The sequence below is a fragment of the Sycon ciliatum genome, chromosome 9 (assembly GCF_964019385.1).
Source record: "Sycon ciliatum chromosome 9, ocSycCili1.1, whole genome shotgun sequence".
Lineage (NCBI taxonomy): Eukaryota > Metazoa > Porifera > Calcarea > Leucosolenida > Sycettidae > Sycon > Sycon ciliatum.
The window spans coordinates 24,691,177-24,706,291 of NC_088651.1; the positions used below are offsets into that span (position 1 = coordinate 24,691,177).

Below are 15,115 nucleotides of genomic sequence, written 5' to 3' on the forward strand. Positions count from 1 at the left end.
CAATAAATTACGACTCCCTGATGTATAGAGAGACTTTCTGGAAAGAAATAGGGAGACGAGGAGGAAAAGAAATTAGAATGGATGTTAGTTGCCGAATAGGTGATAGGATGCGTCAGCAAAAACATACTTTGGAAGAGAGATCCCGTCGTCTCCAAAATAGGCGTGAACGGGCGAGTCAGCGCCGGTCACAGGAAACGTCGGCAGAGTGATCCCATCGACTCCAGAACGCGCGTGCTCGGCAGAGTCAGCGCCTTCCCAGGAAACATTTCCATCAGTTCCCACAACATGCACGATGAGCTAAGTAACAAAGCATAGCGTAGGGCCCTGAGCTTCCAAGCTCTCTCGTTTGGTATTTGTGTGTTTGTTTGTTTGTTTGTTTGTGTCACGCCTGGCGCTATCCGTATCTGACGGCAAAAAAGCATAGGATGTTATAAATTTTTCAATTCTCCTTTTTTTCAGGCATATCCTGGGATTCGAACCCGCACTATCGCCCTACATGCATTCCCCCATACACTTCGCATTTATACCCATTCTTCGAAGTTGCTTCACGTTATTATCTTGCGTTTGAAAGCCCTATTTGAATATTGCGGGCAGCTGTATGTGGCCAGCTGTGTTTGATGGTATGGTACGGTACGGGAGACGGTGTCGTATTACCCTCGATCGTACCTGTCCCGTACCTATCCCCTACCGTACCGTGCCATCAAAGACGGATGGCCACAATGCATATTCAAATAGGGCTTTCAAATGCAAGATCACAATGTGAAACAACTTGGAATTAGTATGTATGCGAAGTGTATCGGGGGATGCATGCAGGGCGCGCGATAGTGCGGGTTCGAATCCCAGGTTGTCTTAAAAAAAAGGATTTTGTTAAAGAATTTATAACATCCCTATGCTTTTTTTTTGTCTAGGTCATCAAGGCAAAAAAGCATAGCGTAGGGCCCTGAGCTTCCAAGCTCTCTCCTTTGGTATTTGTGTGTTGGTTTGTTTGTGTCACGCCTGGCACTATACCGTATCTGTCCCGCACCGTACCGTACCATCAAACACAGCTGGCCACATACAGCTGGCCGCAATATTCCAATAGGGCTTTCAAAAAAAAATTCAAACGCAAGATCATAACGTGAAGCAACTTGGAAGAATGGGTATGAATGCGAAGTGTATGGGGGAATGCATGTAGGGCGTTAGTGCGGGTTCGAATCCCAGGATATGCCAGAAAAAATAGGAGAATTGCAAAATTTATAACATCCCTATGCTTTTTATTGCCGTCATTAAGGCGGTAGACGGTGTCGTATTACCCTCGATCGTACCTGTCCCGCACCTATCCCGTACCGTGCCATCAAGGACGGCTGGCCACAATGCATATTCAAATAGGGCTTTCAAATGCAAGATCATAACGTGAAGCAACTTGGAAGAATTAGTATGTATGTGAAGTGTATCGGGGAATGCATGCAGGGCGCGCAATAGTGCGGGTTCGAATCCCAGGTTATGTCTTAAAAAAAGGCATTTTTTATGACTTTATACCATCCCTATGCTTTTTTTGTCTAGGTCATCAAGGCAAAAACGCAAAGCGTAGGGCCCTGAGCTTCCAAGCTCTCTCGTTTGGTGTTTGTGTGTTTGTGTCACGCCTGGCGCTTTCCCGTATCTGTCCCGTACCGTACCGTACCGTGAAACACAGCTGGCCACATACAGCTGGCCGCACTATTCAAATAGGGCTTTCAAACGCAAGATCATAACGTGAAGCAACTTTGAAGAAGGAGTATGACTGCGAAGTGTATTGGAGAATGCATGTAGGGCGATAGTGCGGGTTCGAATCCCAGGTAATGCCTGAAAAAATAGGTGAATTGAAAAATTTATAACATCCCTATTCTTTTTTTGCCGTCATCAAGGCGGTAGATGGTGTCGTACTACCCTCTACCGTACCTGTCCCGTAACTGTCCCGTAACTGTCCCGTACCATACCGTACAATCAAAGACGGCTGGTCACAATGCATATTTAAATCAGGCTTTCAAATACAAGATCATAACGTGAAGCAACTTGGAAGAATTAGTATGTATTGTTTGTTTGTTTAGCTTTATTTTACTTCACCAGAAGCACAGGCAAAATCTGCCTTCTCACTGGGCGTATTGCCACAGTTCTCGCAAAATGATGAAGGTGGTGATGTATGCGAAGTGTATCGGGGGATGCATGCAGGGCGATAGTGCGGGTTCGAATCCCAGGTTATGTCTAAAACAAAAAGTAGACATTTATTAGAATTTATAACATCCCTATGCTTTTTTGTCTAAGTCATCAAGGCAAAAAAGCATAGCGTAGGGCCCTGAGCTTCCAAGCGCTCTCGTTGTACATATTGCTGATGGCAATTGCGGAGTTTCGCCTACCTGTACTGCACAGTAACTCAGTGTGACGTTAAACTAGTCTTGTCTCAAATAGCATGTATCCTGCTGTCTCAGTTCCTGCCAAAAACAGTTTATCAGGATACCGACACAAGCTATTTTGTTTCTCAATCTCGGCACAGATATCTGTTTCGGTCTTGCTAGATTTCGTCTGCGGAGCTAAGAGTTAGGGGTCGAACCTAGCGTAACGGTTAGCATAACAACAAAGCATTCACGTTTTGGTAATAATAAAATGCTTGCTGCAAGAGAAATGTTTGCTCCTTTTACAAGTTTCGCAATCGATACGTTGTTGTTGCTGTTGTTGAAATTTTGTTTTGTATCGCAGACCAAACGGGCAATGGTGCCCAATATTATGATGGCGATAAAGTAACGGCCGAGAGCCAAGGATACAACAAGCAAGCCTCCACGAAAGAGAGAAAAACACAGAAAACACAGACTGCAAATACTCAAAAAGAAAAAGAGAAAGGGAACAAAAGAAAAAGAAAGAAGAAGGAAGCACAGTTGAGTCACAGTTGAAGCACAGTTGAGTCACAGTTGAGTCACGACTCCAAGTCCAAGCCTAGATGCTGGCTAACCATAAAAATAAACCTTTAAAAGTCTCTTGAATGATCTATGGCAGGCGAGGGACTTGAACTCTTGGGGCAGGGCGTTCCATAATTTAACAGCAGAAACGAGCGGCCGACACTCACCAGAGACTCGCCTGGTGGCAGGGACAACATACGCATTTGGATCGTTGATCCGAGTGACGCCTTCAGTCTGGCGACGTAGGCGCTTGGACAGGAGATTACTAATTCTGGTGGTGTGGATACGAAGCATGAGGAGGCGGAGTTTACAGTGGGCGTTTTGGATGATGGGGATGAGGCCTAGACGGGTGTAGATGGGATCCGTGTGGGAGGGGAATGGCTGGTTGGCAACGCAGCGGATACATCGCTTGTCGAGGACCGAAAGCTGATGCCGTTGGTGCGCAGAGAGAACCGAGAAGAAGGCATTAGATCCATACAACATGTCCGGTAGTATTAACGATCTGTAAAATAGCAAGGCTTGTTGCTCAGTTAAGCAGGAGCGAATGGCTCGCAGCGCCGTCAGTTTCTGGGAGGTCTTCCGTGTAATAGCTGCAACTTGAGTCTCCCACCGAAGCTGGGTGTCGAGATGTAGACCTAGATATCGAGCATTTGTGGTCTGAGCTAGGGGATTTCCATTGCATTCTATGTTAAGTAACAAGGGCTGCCTGCGAGACGCATGAAGGGCTAGAACGTGGGTTTTGGAGGGATTTAGTATTAAGCCTCTTTCTTCCAGAAAGTTGGCCAGGTTGGAGACTGAACGGGAGAGGGTTAAATTCAGGAATTCGACGGATTGACTGATGGGGTCTAGCAGGATATCACAGATGCAAATCCACACAATCATTAATTTTTACCAGGCTAAAACCTTTGTCTGCTGATTGGCGTAAACTTCATAAAGTGCGATGAGAAACGAATTCTATGTTTTCTCCGTTACAAACCTGCATCAGCATATCACCAAATTCTGTTCATATTCTGCAATCAAAACCAATGGGTGTTATTCAAGCTAAACTTTTGTATAGTTAAAGCATTACACTTTATGCTTCTCAGACCAAGAAACGTAGGCATGAGTTTGGTATATTGAACGCATGCACAGTTCTACGATTTATGGACAAGTTGCATGGTTTACAAGGGACTGAGTAGGAAGGGTTAGGAGTGACTAAACAGATAATTGAATACATATAAGGTCATACTAGGACGTGAACATATTATCGAATACATCGCGGATTGTGGAGAAAGCGCCGACTTAAGAATTTTTGGGCATGGCGATACAGTTATGATCGATTACGTCACATGATGTCACATGACGCAGCACTTGAATCTTGACCGTCGCGTACGTATGCGTAGTGGCCTGGGGCGAGTACCATCACGTGACACTAACGGTTCCATGTTTGGTCGTTCCGTTGGATCGGCGCGTACCCGTACGTACCTGGCACGCACGAGCACGGTGCATGCGTCGCCTTCTACTTGCATCGATGTGCCGTCAAGTTCCAGGGTTACCCACAGCATTCTGGGCGTCACGTGATCCATACTATACTGTCCAACTGACATGGACGCTTGTGTAGGATCGAAGGTCGGCATGAAAGACCGGTCCGTGTTCTTCCAAGTGTCCTCCACGACACGTCCCATGCCGAAACTGAAGAATGCGTAGGCGCGTCTTGCAGCAGCTGGCAGAGTTAATGTTTCTACAGCTCCTTGAGTGAAGATATCGATCTGGGCCTCCGGGTGCAAGAAATCTCTACTCCATTTGTACGTTGTGCTGTTATGACGCACTATCCAAATCTCCCTGCGTTCATTCCTGCCTATGATCTGCTTGCAGAACGTCTCGCCGGCTTTGCTCAACAATACATTCAAAGGACTAATGACGGGTTCGGGTTCAGGTTCGGGCTCGGGCTCAGGTTCGGGTTCAGGTTCCGGTTCTGGCTCTTCTAAAATGACATCTTCTCGATACCGCCTCCGGCTTCTCCGCCTCTGTCGTCCTCCAGCCCCCATAGCTGATGGATCCTGATGAAATCCTACTTTCCGCCGTGGTTCTTGGCGGCTATCTTGTCCTGTGCCAGTATTAGAGGCAAAAAGATCATTTCTTGCTATTTGATTATCCCTTTCTCTGTTTTCCTCAGCATACAATGGTGGAGAACTAGAAATCGCCATCCTTCCACGAGAGAATCCAGGCGGTTGAGCGTGTTGTTCCACTACTGGGTCTTGTCGATGGGTTGTTGGGTGAACGTGCCGTGTCTGGCTGTGACCACTAATCTGCTCAGAAACCTGTGGATGTGTTCCTTCTTGTCCGTCTCCCCATATGAAAGATTTCCATCTGGCCGTGTGAGCGGCGACTGCATCTTGCTGTTGGGCGGGTTGTTGCACAGTCACACCCGGACCTTGACGGGTGACATCTTCTGGCGTGACGACATGGCGCGCATTCTTCACACGTACTGGATGCTGGTCGCCTTTCCAAATGCGCTGAGCAGAATCATCCGTCAGATTCATTGTGTCCTGTTGCTCGGGTGGAGAGTGCACGGTCAACTCCGGAGATTGGTGCGACGTTCCGGTTGGCAGTAATGGCTTTTCAGAGTCCTTTATGTTCACTGGATCTTGGGCACTTGCTGTTGGGGCATTATGCGGAACCGATTTCCCGGCCAGTGCTCGATGTTGTTCGGATGGTGATTGTTCACAGACCTCAGCTGCTACTTGCTGGGACATTTCTGATTGAGTAGTCGGCTCTTCATCTTGGTCTTGTGCTATGGGATGATTCGCTTGAACCGCTGCATCGGCCAGTGCTCCCGGGTGTTCGGGTGGTGATTCCTCACTCACTTCATCTGAAAGTTTCTCGGGCATTTCAACCTGCACATTCGGCTCGTCATCTTGGGCTTGTGCTATGAGAGGATTCTCCTGAATTGGTTCGGCCGCCAGTGCCTCTTGTTCTTCGGGTGGTGAGTCATCATTGACATCATCTGCAAGTTCCTGGGGCAGTCCTACTTGCAAGTTCGGCTTATCATCTTCGCTTGGATGTATCGGTTTGGTTATTGCTGGCATGATGATGTTGAACAGCTTTGAAGCTCCGGTTGGCTCATTACCGTGGGCTACTGCTCTTGGTGCCGAATGATGCCGATTGATGATGCGTTAAAAAGTCTTCGCTCCAGTTCCCGTTCTTGCTGCATGATACGCTTGTTAAACTCTCGGTTGATCTGATGGGCTTGGCGGTAGCTGCTGAGGCTTCAGGCGCAAAAGCTGGAGCTAGACGGCTGTTGTTGGCCACTCTGTGGAGATGGCTCTTCTCTCTCTGGTCTAAATAGAGATGAGCGCTAGTTTCGTGTAACAAACGTCGTGAAACGATGTGCTAAATCTAATGTCGACGCCATCATAAATATTGGGCGAAAGTGCTTGTGACCCAGCGCATTGTCCAATGTACTCATGGGGATGATCCCATGTTACTAAAACTCGCAGGTTGTTCCAACGATTGCACAGTGGCCTAAAAAAGAATTACACATCTTTTTCTACGCTGTTCCCGTGGTAACGTTATGAAAAAGCCGCTAGTGTACTGCCATCAGGCAGATGTAAGGTCTGGGCACTGTTTTGGAGGCTATCCTACACGTCCTATTCAATGTATAGCACGATCTGTCAAAAACGACATTACCAAAGCAAAAACTGTACAGCCAGGCGTTTGGCTTCCCGCCACGCTTACGCGTACTGCTTGCAATCTCTATTGCGGTGTTTCTAAGTTGATTTCCATAGCATAATCATGTAAACGTGAATTTTCTCAGAGAGACGGACAAAGTGCAGAATTGCACTTCGATTTGTTGGATATAGCCGAAATCTACTCAGGAACTTAGGTGGCTATCACAAGAGATTGTGTGTGCTGAAGGAAAAATTAGCTTAGTGTTTGTTTATTCAATCTGCGGACAGCACTGTTTCACCCTTGGTTTATCAAACTTTTTCCTAACTCTAATCACGACTAACGGCTTAGCACATATCTCTAGCCTGGGAACACTCTTTCGCCTGGAGGCTACACCTCACCACCAAATAGCATGTTGCGGTTCTGTAGACGTTCAAATAAGAATTAGAGCCCGGTGATCACTCGACCCAGGAGATCTGATCATTAATAGCAGAAAAATATATTGACTTATAACTGGAGAAAAGGAGCGAAAGTAGAATCTAGAACGTCAATCATTATTTTGTTCAATGCAAACGAAACAATTATGTGATGTTTATCGCCGATTTGTTTTTCGGTCGGACAGGTTACCAAAAAAACAACCTGATTAACGGAAGCTGATATAACATGGACATGACACAGGCACCATAGGAAGAAAAATAATGGTTGCAGACATGCACGCAAAACAATGACCAAGTACAGAAAATAGTATAGAAATTTGGTTTTTATTGGGCATTGTACTTTCCAACATCCGCTCAGAGTATAGTACATTTGGGGCATCTGCGATTCTGTTCATCGATCTCTTCAAGTCCAAGGAAAGAAGGCTTTAGTTTAAAAACTCTCGTTCCGGGTGTGTGTTCTGCTGTGACTCTCATCCTCAGCCGAAAGGTTCGCGTGAAGCCAGCGCGGCGGTACTGACCTATGGATGTCGCCATTTTAGAGTTGGAATTCTCGTCCAGCGTAGGTGGCAGGTTATCCCAGGTCCCATCCACTAGAGTTCCCACGTCACGGACTATACGGTACGCTTTGTGGTTCTCCTCTGGAATTGAGCATTGAAGTGTCTGCAGTGTTCCTTCCGCTGTTACCTCCACCACAGTACGTTGACACAGAAAGTGCTTCGGCCAAATGATGCTTTGATGGTCGGAACGGAAAACGATGCAATCCCGAAGGAATACCCGCCCAAGAAATTGCTCGCAAAAGATTTTTCCAGCCCAATACCGGAATAGTCCCGCTGTCATGACAAAAGACAGCTGGCGCTGCAAGGTATGGTGCCTCTCCACCTGCTGGTCATCCGACCTCGGGTTGTGTTGCTGCTCCGCACTATGGTTGTGTTGGCCCGCGGACCTCGGGTCGTGTTGCTGCTCCGCACTATGGTTATGTTGCTCCGCGGACCTCGGGCTGTGTTGCTCCTCCGGCCTCGGGTCGTGTTGCTCCTCCGGCCTCGGGTCGTGTTGCTCCTCCGGCCTCGGGTCGTGTCGCTCCGCGGACCTCTGGAAGTGTTGCTCAAGCTGCCTTTTGCCCTGCTGTTCCCGCTGCTCCTGTGTCGGCTGCAGTCGTTCGGCGAACTGGTCTTGTGGTGGTGGCTGTTCGCCGTCAACATGGTTTGATTCCGACCCGTGTGCAACTGGAGGAGTAGGTGTTCCTGCCTGCTCAGTGTCTGAACTCACCCTCCTGGATAGTGTGCCGGAATTCTCTGCGTTTTCCTCATCGTCTCCTGTACCCACCGGCACGTGACACGTCCCAGTCAGATACATCTTTCCGCAATCCCTCTGGTATCGCTTATTCACGGTCCATGCCAGCTGCTTGATGTGGGCAACTTAAAAGCTGCTATGGCACAACGGTCATAATCGTTTCTAGGCAACGTAGAATCTACACGTGTCTTGGCGTTAATCCGCTAAACGTTTGCCACGATCAATTGCATACAAAAATGGTCAACATAAGCAGAGAAACCAGAGATATATTCACCCAGTACGTTTGGGCGTTGATAGTTGGTGCTAGGATTCGGGACATAGGGTCTTTACATGTCTTGCCGTCTATCTACTGACGCTCGGCGCTAATAATTGCTCGCTATAATGCTCCAAATAGGCAGGGAATCAAGAGATATATTCACCCAGTACATTTGGGCGTTTATAGTTGGTGCTAGGATTCGGGACGTAGGGTCTTTATATGCCTTGCCATCTATCTGCTGACGCTCGGCGCGATCAATTGCTCACTAAAATGCTCAAAATACGCAGGGAACCAAGAGATATAATTATTCACCCAGTACATTTGGGCGTTGATAGTAGGTGCTGAGATTCAGGACGTAGGATATCTATCCTGTCTTGCCGTTAATCCGCTGGCGTTTGGCACGAACAATTGCCTGCGACAATACTCAAAATACGTAATAGAATCAAAATGGATAGTCATCCAGTTCGTCGGAGCGATGATTGTACTGCACGACACGCTAACCTCTTCACCTTGTACCACTTTGTACCTGGTGCTAGATAAACGTTATGAAGTTTGTTGCTCCAACGAGGAGCACACGCTTTTTGCCGAACTTGACACTTGACTGACTCACGACTGCCATCCGGAGCACACAAGGAGCATGTCGCACCTTCCGCTCCGCAAATCTGCATGACTAATACCGCCGAAGTCGCAACTTCTAAATTAGATAAAATGTTGTTTTGTTAAAACCACGTTGTTGGTTGGCCACATGTTACATGGCGGAGGACCGTCGTGTTCGGAAACAGTGACCTTGGCACAGCCCCGGTATCGCGACCACCCGAAGCTCTAGCACCTATACTGTTCGGATGCTCGCAAGGCCAGGGCTCTACCACCCACGGATGGTGGTAGTAAGGTGACTGTTTCCGAACACATACAGTGGTCATCCGCGGTGTAATATGCTGTCAACCAACACCTTGTACCTGTAGCGGGAAATGGATGCAAAGCGAATCACATCTCTGATTACGGCTTAGTTTGGGACCGTGAATTCCACACTTTACTCAAGTGAGAAGCGGTAATAGGAGATTTACTCGACAGGCAAATCCACGTGCACCGGAACGTTGCCATTGTATCATACCTGTGAACGAGAAAAGTTGCTGAAAAGTGCAAGCGAGCTGGGGCCCCACTTCCACGATAACTGTGGCGTGCACGAGTACATTTACACCAAACAAGCGCGAAACAAGACTTGATTTTTTCAACATGATAATTATTGATAATTAGTGTATGTGTGGTTTGAAATTTGAAATACCCTTTGCTACTGGTGGGTGAAACATTCTGAAATGCAAATGTGCCTGTTGTCAAGTGCAGCCGTGTGAATTAGGGTTCAAACGGCTACGGTTTTCACCTTTACGGTTAACTGCTACACTAACGGTCGGTTTATTGGTTATAACCTATAAGCTGTGCCTGCCTGGTCAGTGGTTTGGTCAAAGACCATGATTGAGATACGAGAGGTACCTGGTTCAAGTCCTGCCTGGGAGCGGTGTTTCCAGCCGTGCTGCTACCCACAGTCAATTGGGAACTTGTGGCCAGGCACAAGGGGTACATGGATGCAGCTAATGGGGTCGTTTTCGGCACTTGTGTCAGTGGTTGTGAGACTTGCCCACTCACCCCCACCGTTAGGCGCTGCATCTGCCGCTAGGGTTTATCGGGTGTTAGCGGCCGTCGTGAGTTCCCTTCGGGAACGGATACGATAATTTACCTTATAAGCTGCTGCAGTCTGGGGCGTAGCTAGTTTGACAGTAGATGTATTGTACCATATTATTTTTATAATTGTGATTTCATTATTGAACAATATGCTTGGTTAAAAATGTACTGTGCAGACTTACTACTAAGTACTATTCCATGCAGCACATGTTGTCATGCGCATTCACGCCTATTCACAGACCAGAAACATTACAGATGGCATGAAATTGGTTCAAATTGTCACGGATGGTACTATGTAGTGTGCATGTATGCATGGGCACATACACGAGAAGTTGTAAAACTGCCAAAACTCGGTAAAAATGCGTACTTCGAAAACTCGAGAAGTACCCGCGTAACCTGTACACATTACAACCGGTTTACCTTTATCTTTCAGTTTTAATTTACTGCTTGAGCCCTAGTGTGAATCCACACAGTCACCTTTCTCGTAAATCACTCCTTGTAAAACGTGCAAGTGCTTGTTGTGTGAATCGCCTATGAAGCCAGTATCAATACACTTTGACAAACTCACACCCTCGCGTCAGGCTCAGCAGAGATCCGAGTGCAGATCACGCTAAAAGCTTGTGTTCAGCGCTCGTGTCGTGATAATGTTCCCAGATGACTTTCTACAGTTTATATTTCCGTGCTAATTTTTGTTTTATTGCTCTAACCTCTGGTACGGGCAAAAATACCATCTTGATAAAAAAATGGAAATGCAACTAGAACCCAAAACAATTTTAAAAATCTAATGAAATCGAAGCTAATGAAAAGAACTCAAAGCAAATAAAAAGAACCCAACCAGCCGCACACAAGAGGCAACAGCATAAATAAGTTAACTTCCTAAAAAAAATATCAGTGAAATCCATGAATTTTGATCGGAACTCAGGCCTCCGACACAGCTAGTGCAGCAGACTAAGCACCAGCCTGCAAATGTGCTAGATTTCTACCCCATTTTCGAGCCATGCAGAGTGTCAGCTCCCAGGTATACTGCAAGGATTAGGAGGATTGTCATGGCAAGCGTAGTAGAGAAATCCATAACATAAAACACCGCCAAAGAACCCATCTGCATTCAGTTTCTCGGTTGTTGTCTGACGTGATGTATAGTCATTAGTGTCTATACGTCTGTTGCAGGGAAACGTGTCACGTCCGAAGACGGTACGGCGAGTGTACAGGAGACGGCGAGTGGCGAGCTGACTTCAAGTGGCCAGGAGGTAACAGCGAGTACCCAGGAGACGGCAAGTAGTCAAGCAACAGTGAGTTGTCAGGAGACACCCAGCGCCCCAGGCGGTAGTGAGTGTCGAAGGGATGGCGAGTGGTGAGGAGACGACAAGTGGTCTGACGGTGACTAGTGTTCAGGAGACGGCGACAGACAATAATATAGAAAGCATGGAAATACAAGAAGGCGTCAGCAAGATGGAAGCTAGTTCGGCCACGGTCGTTGTTGCTAGAAGAGTGGAAATGGAGGAAAGTCAACCTCAAGCACTGTCGGCTGATAGTGAACACGAAACTGCAGCTGATTCAAGTCGGCCGATGGAATTCGGAACGAAGAATCAGTTCGGGATTGTACCATCTGCCAATATACCGCCAGAACAGGAAGCGATTAAGGTAGATGCTGTTATCGAAAATCCCTCCAGCGACATAGAAGGAAGTCGCGAGCAACAAGCGATCGAAGACACACGCGATATCGGTAGTCTTGATTCTAGACCTGACCCCGTATATGCGGAATTAGAGCCACCGCTCGTTCGATCTCCGGACCCTTATGGTCTTGAGACTATAGAAGAAGAAGAAGGAGAGGATTTAGAGTCACCGCCGGTTTCAACTCCTGCAGTTGTCGGTCTTGAACCTTTACAAGATGACAAATTGGAGCTCCAGCCTGTTCCGGCTCCTGAAGCTGGTGGCCTGGATAATTTAGAGGACGACGAATTGGGGCCAAAGCCACACGAGTATGAACAAGTATCATATGGCAATGAGCGTCCATATGAGAATTTGCAACATGACAACGACCCTACATATGAGAATGTGCTACATGACAATGAACGTTTATATCGCAATGAACCACATTACAATGAACAGAATAATTTACCCTCTTTTGAAAACCCTATGTATGAAGAGATACCGGCACTGCCCGGTCCAGCTCCTGAAGCTGGTGGTCAAGAACCTTTAGAGGAAGTCGAAAATTCAGAGCCGCCGCCGGTTCGGGCTGCCGCAGCTGGCGTGGCTGGAGCAACGTTTCATAGCGGCGACGGTGGAGTTCCAGGATGTGTGTTGTTACTTGACGGCTGGGCCAGAGCACACGGGGACCCTCCGCCTTCACCAGAGCGATCCATCGATGAAGAATACCAATTAATTCCACCCCCACACCCGGTCACCTACGCTGGTTTTGAGAAACCTATCATTAAGTTGGCCTCGGAACTATTCTGTGTCGGTGCCTTCATCAATGGAGAACTTCCAGATACGGACACGGATTTGCCCCATAACCGTCACGCAAGGAGAATTCCAACACATCAGCGTTGGATGCTGGCTGGGCGCTACTTAGATCCTGCAACCATGAATGCTGAGCTAGGGGACAACGAGGATGACGGAACATACCGTGTTTGCTACTGGAACTATTGCACGGGGACTGTCGCAACTACAACCGGATTCTCCAGCATTGATGCGACAAGTTTGCATATGGCCGTCTGCTACCGTTCAGGGGATTTGTTCTATGTGCATTTCAAAGGAATCGCTAGGCGTGATGACGACTCCACTACCAAGCTCCATCTTATCTTAGCTCTCCGTCGTTCCCAGATAGGTTCAGCACGCGAACAGTATCAACGGTTGAAAGTCGAGCGTGTTCGAGTGCTCCAGGACAACACAGCTGAGGCTCGCTCAGGCTGGGGATGCTGTCCGATTTTATAGGAAAATACAAAATACGATAAAACATATCAGCACTCATTGGCTCTCATTTCACTTTTCCGACAAAAAAAACATTGTACTTCAATTATTGCCGTGGTCGTTAGTAATCTGTGTTGTTACTGTCGTATTGTGTGTCTTCTTGTCTTATTTTAATTGTTATTGTCTTCTGGTCCGTTTAGATTGCTAGGCATGTGGCTCCTGTGCTAGTGCAACGGAGTTATCTCGGCTTTATCTATTAGTGCATAGACAATTCAAAGTAGTGTGAGAGCTTGTGATTCGTTGGCGATTTGGTCTGGTGTGAAACAAACGGGTTTCGCCTGAGACTAAACCATGGCTTTACAAGCAACATCCTGCTTATTGCCTAGTTACAAGAGGGCTGAAGTAACTTAGTTATGCTTAACGTAGCAGCCTACCCAAAAATTAGGTGGAAAATCAAATTTGGAAATTCATATCGTGTGCTACATCAGTGCCACTTTCCCAAAGGTGCTCTTTTAATTCGCACTTAGTGCTTTTCGTGTCCCTCAAAATATGCTGAAAAAGTGGTCTTTTTCAGTGAAAACAGGCAGAAAGTGCTCTTTTTTTCAGTGAACCGTAGCCATGATACATGTTCAGATATGAACCCAAGCTGAGAAATGAATACGCACTCTTCCATTTATGGGTCCACGAAAGGCAAAACAGGAACGGTAAAGTTCAAAAACCCCACTTTTTACAGCATTGTGTGCACCGGGTGTAAGCTTCACCAACTTGTTGTTGTGTGCGAGCATCTCACCTTCCAGCCGCAAGTCGAGAAGGTCTGCGGTGCGGTGTTCGGCAAGATTGCCGCCTTCAGACATGGCCGAAAAAAACACCTGAAGCGAAGAGGACGTTCTATTTATCCATTGTGCAATCGACTCTCGACTATGCCAGTAACGCTTATCTGCACTGTCTCAGCGCCACCCTGTTCAATAAGATCGTGACGGTCAGTCACATAGCAATGAAGAAAGTTTTTGGGTTTGACCGTATGATGTCTACTGAAATTGATCTCCGCAAAATATCTCTATTCTTTTGAACAGCGCATAAATCTTAAACTCTATGTTTTCGTGTACAGCTGCTTGACCCCACATCTTGCTAGTCCCCTTCTCCAATCCTTGTTCGAGCTTAGGGCTGCTGTGCCTGGACACCAGGCTCCCAGGCGCCGCCAGGCACAGCGTGCATTAGTTCTTCCGCCTGTTTCTACGCAATATGGCATGCGTTCTGTTTATTTCCTGGCGGCAGACAGATGGAATGCTGTTCCCACTGACTGCCGTCAGGCCCCGTCTCTTACTCTGTATGTAAACATGGTAAAATTCACTTAGGGTGCCCAGTAAAAAGGCAACGCCTGTTGGGACTCCACTACTACTACCGTACTGGCAATATATTATGTTGCCGCAGTGAGGCCATGAAGCGTTACATTGGCACATGTTTGCCGCACGCAGGGCGTTACATGCAAAGTTGCACAGGAGCCGTTACACAGGTTTCTATATTGCCCCAGGCCTTTTTTTGTTATTGCCGCATCACTTTTTTGCTATTGCTGCATCATATTTTTGCTTTTGCTTTTGCCTCATTTTGAGTGAAAAGATCGCCGCACCCCGCCGGACGCGCGTTACGAACTCAACGAAAATTTGTCGCACTAGCCTGGTCGCGCGTTACGCCGCACCCCCCTGCGTTACGCGTTACGCGGCAACATATATTGCCAGTACGGTACTTCTACTTGTTGCCCCCCCCCTAAAAAAAAGCGGCGTGCCAAGGCCCATGGAGCACTCGGAAACTGTGATCGCATGCATGAGCAAACAGAGTTTAGCACTTTTTCAGCTAGTAAAGCTCAATAAGGGCGATATTCACCAAAAATGAAAAAAGGGCGAGCACCTTTGGGAAAGGGCTAGATGCAGCCAGTTCTACCGGCACGGTGTTCTCGAGAACCGGGATAGCCAACCACCAATCAATCGTAC

The 15,115-nt window shown here is 47.3% G+C and overlaps 1 protein-coding gene across 1 annotated transcript; it reads right to left on the reverse strand.

The window, feature by feature from the left end:
- Positions 1-7,200: 7,200 nt before the first annotated feature.
- LOC135824382 (nuclear transcription factor Y subunit beta-like) lies at positions 7,201-8,347 on the reverse strand. The gene is made up of 2 exons (XM_065337113.1): positions 7,812-8,347; positions 7,201-7,210 (listed from the first exon to the last, which is right to left on the reverse strand). The coding sequence occupies exons 1-2, from the start codon at positions 8,345-8,347 to the stop codon at positions 7,201-7,203; spliced, it is 546 nt and encodes a 181-aa protein (XP_065193185.1).
- Between the last annotated feature and the right edge of the window lie 6,768 nt (positions 8,348-15,115).

Bases quoted from the DNA above. Each gene is read 5' to 3' on its own strand.
- LOC135824382 (XM_065337113.1), bottom strand. From the start codon at position 8,347: ATGTATCTGACTGGGACGTGTCACGTGCCGGTGGGTACAGGAGACGAT.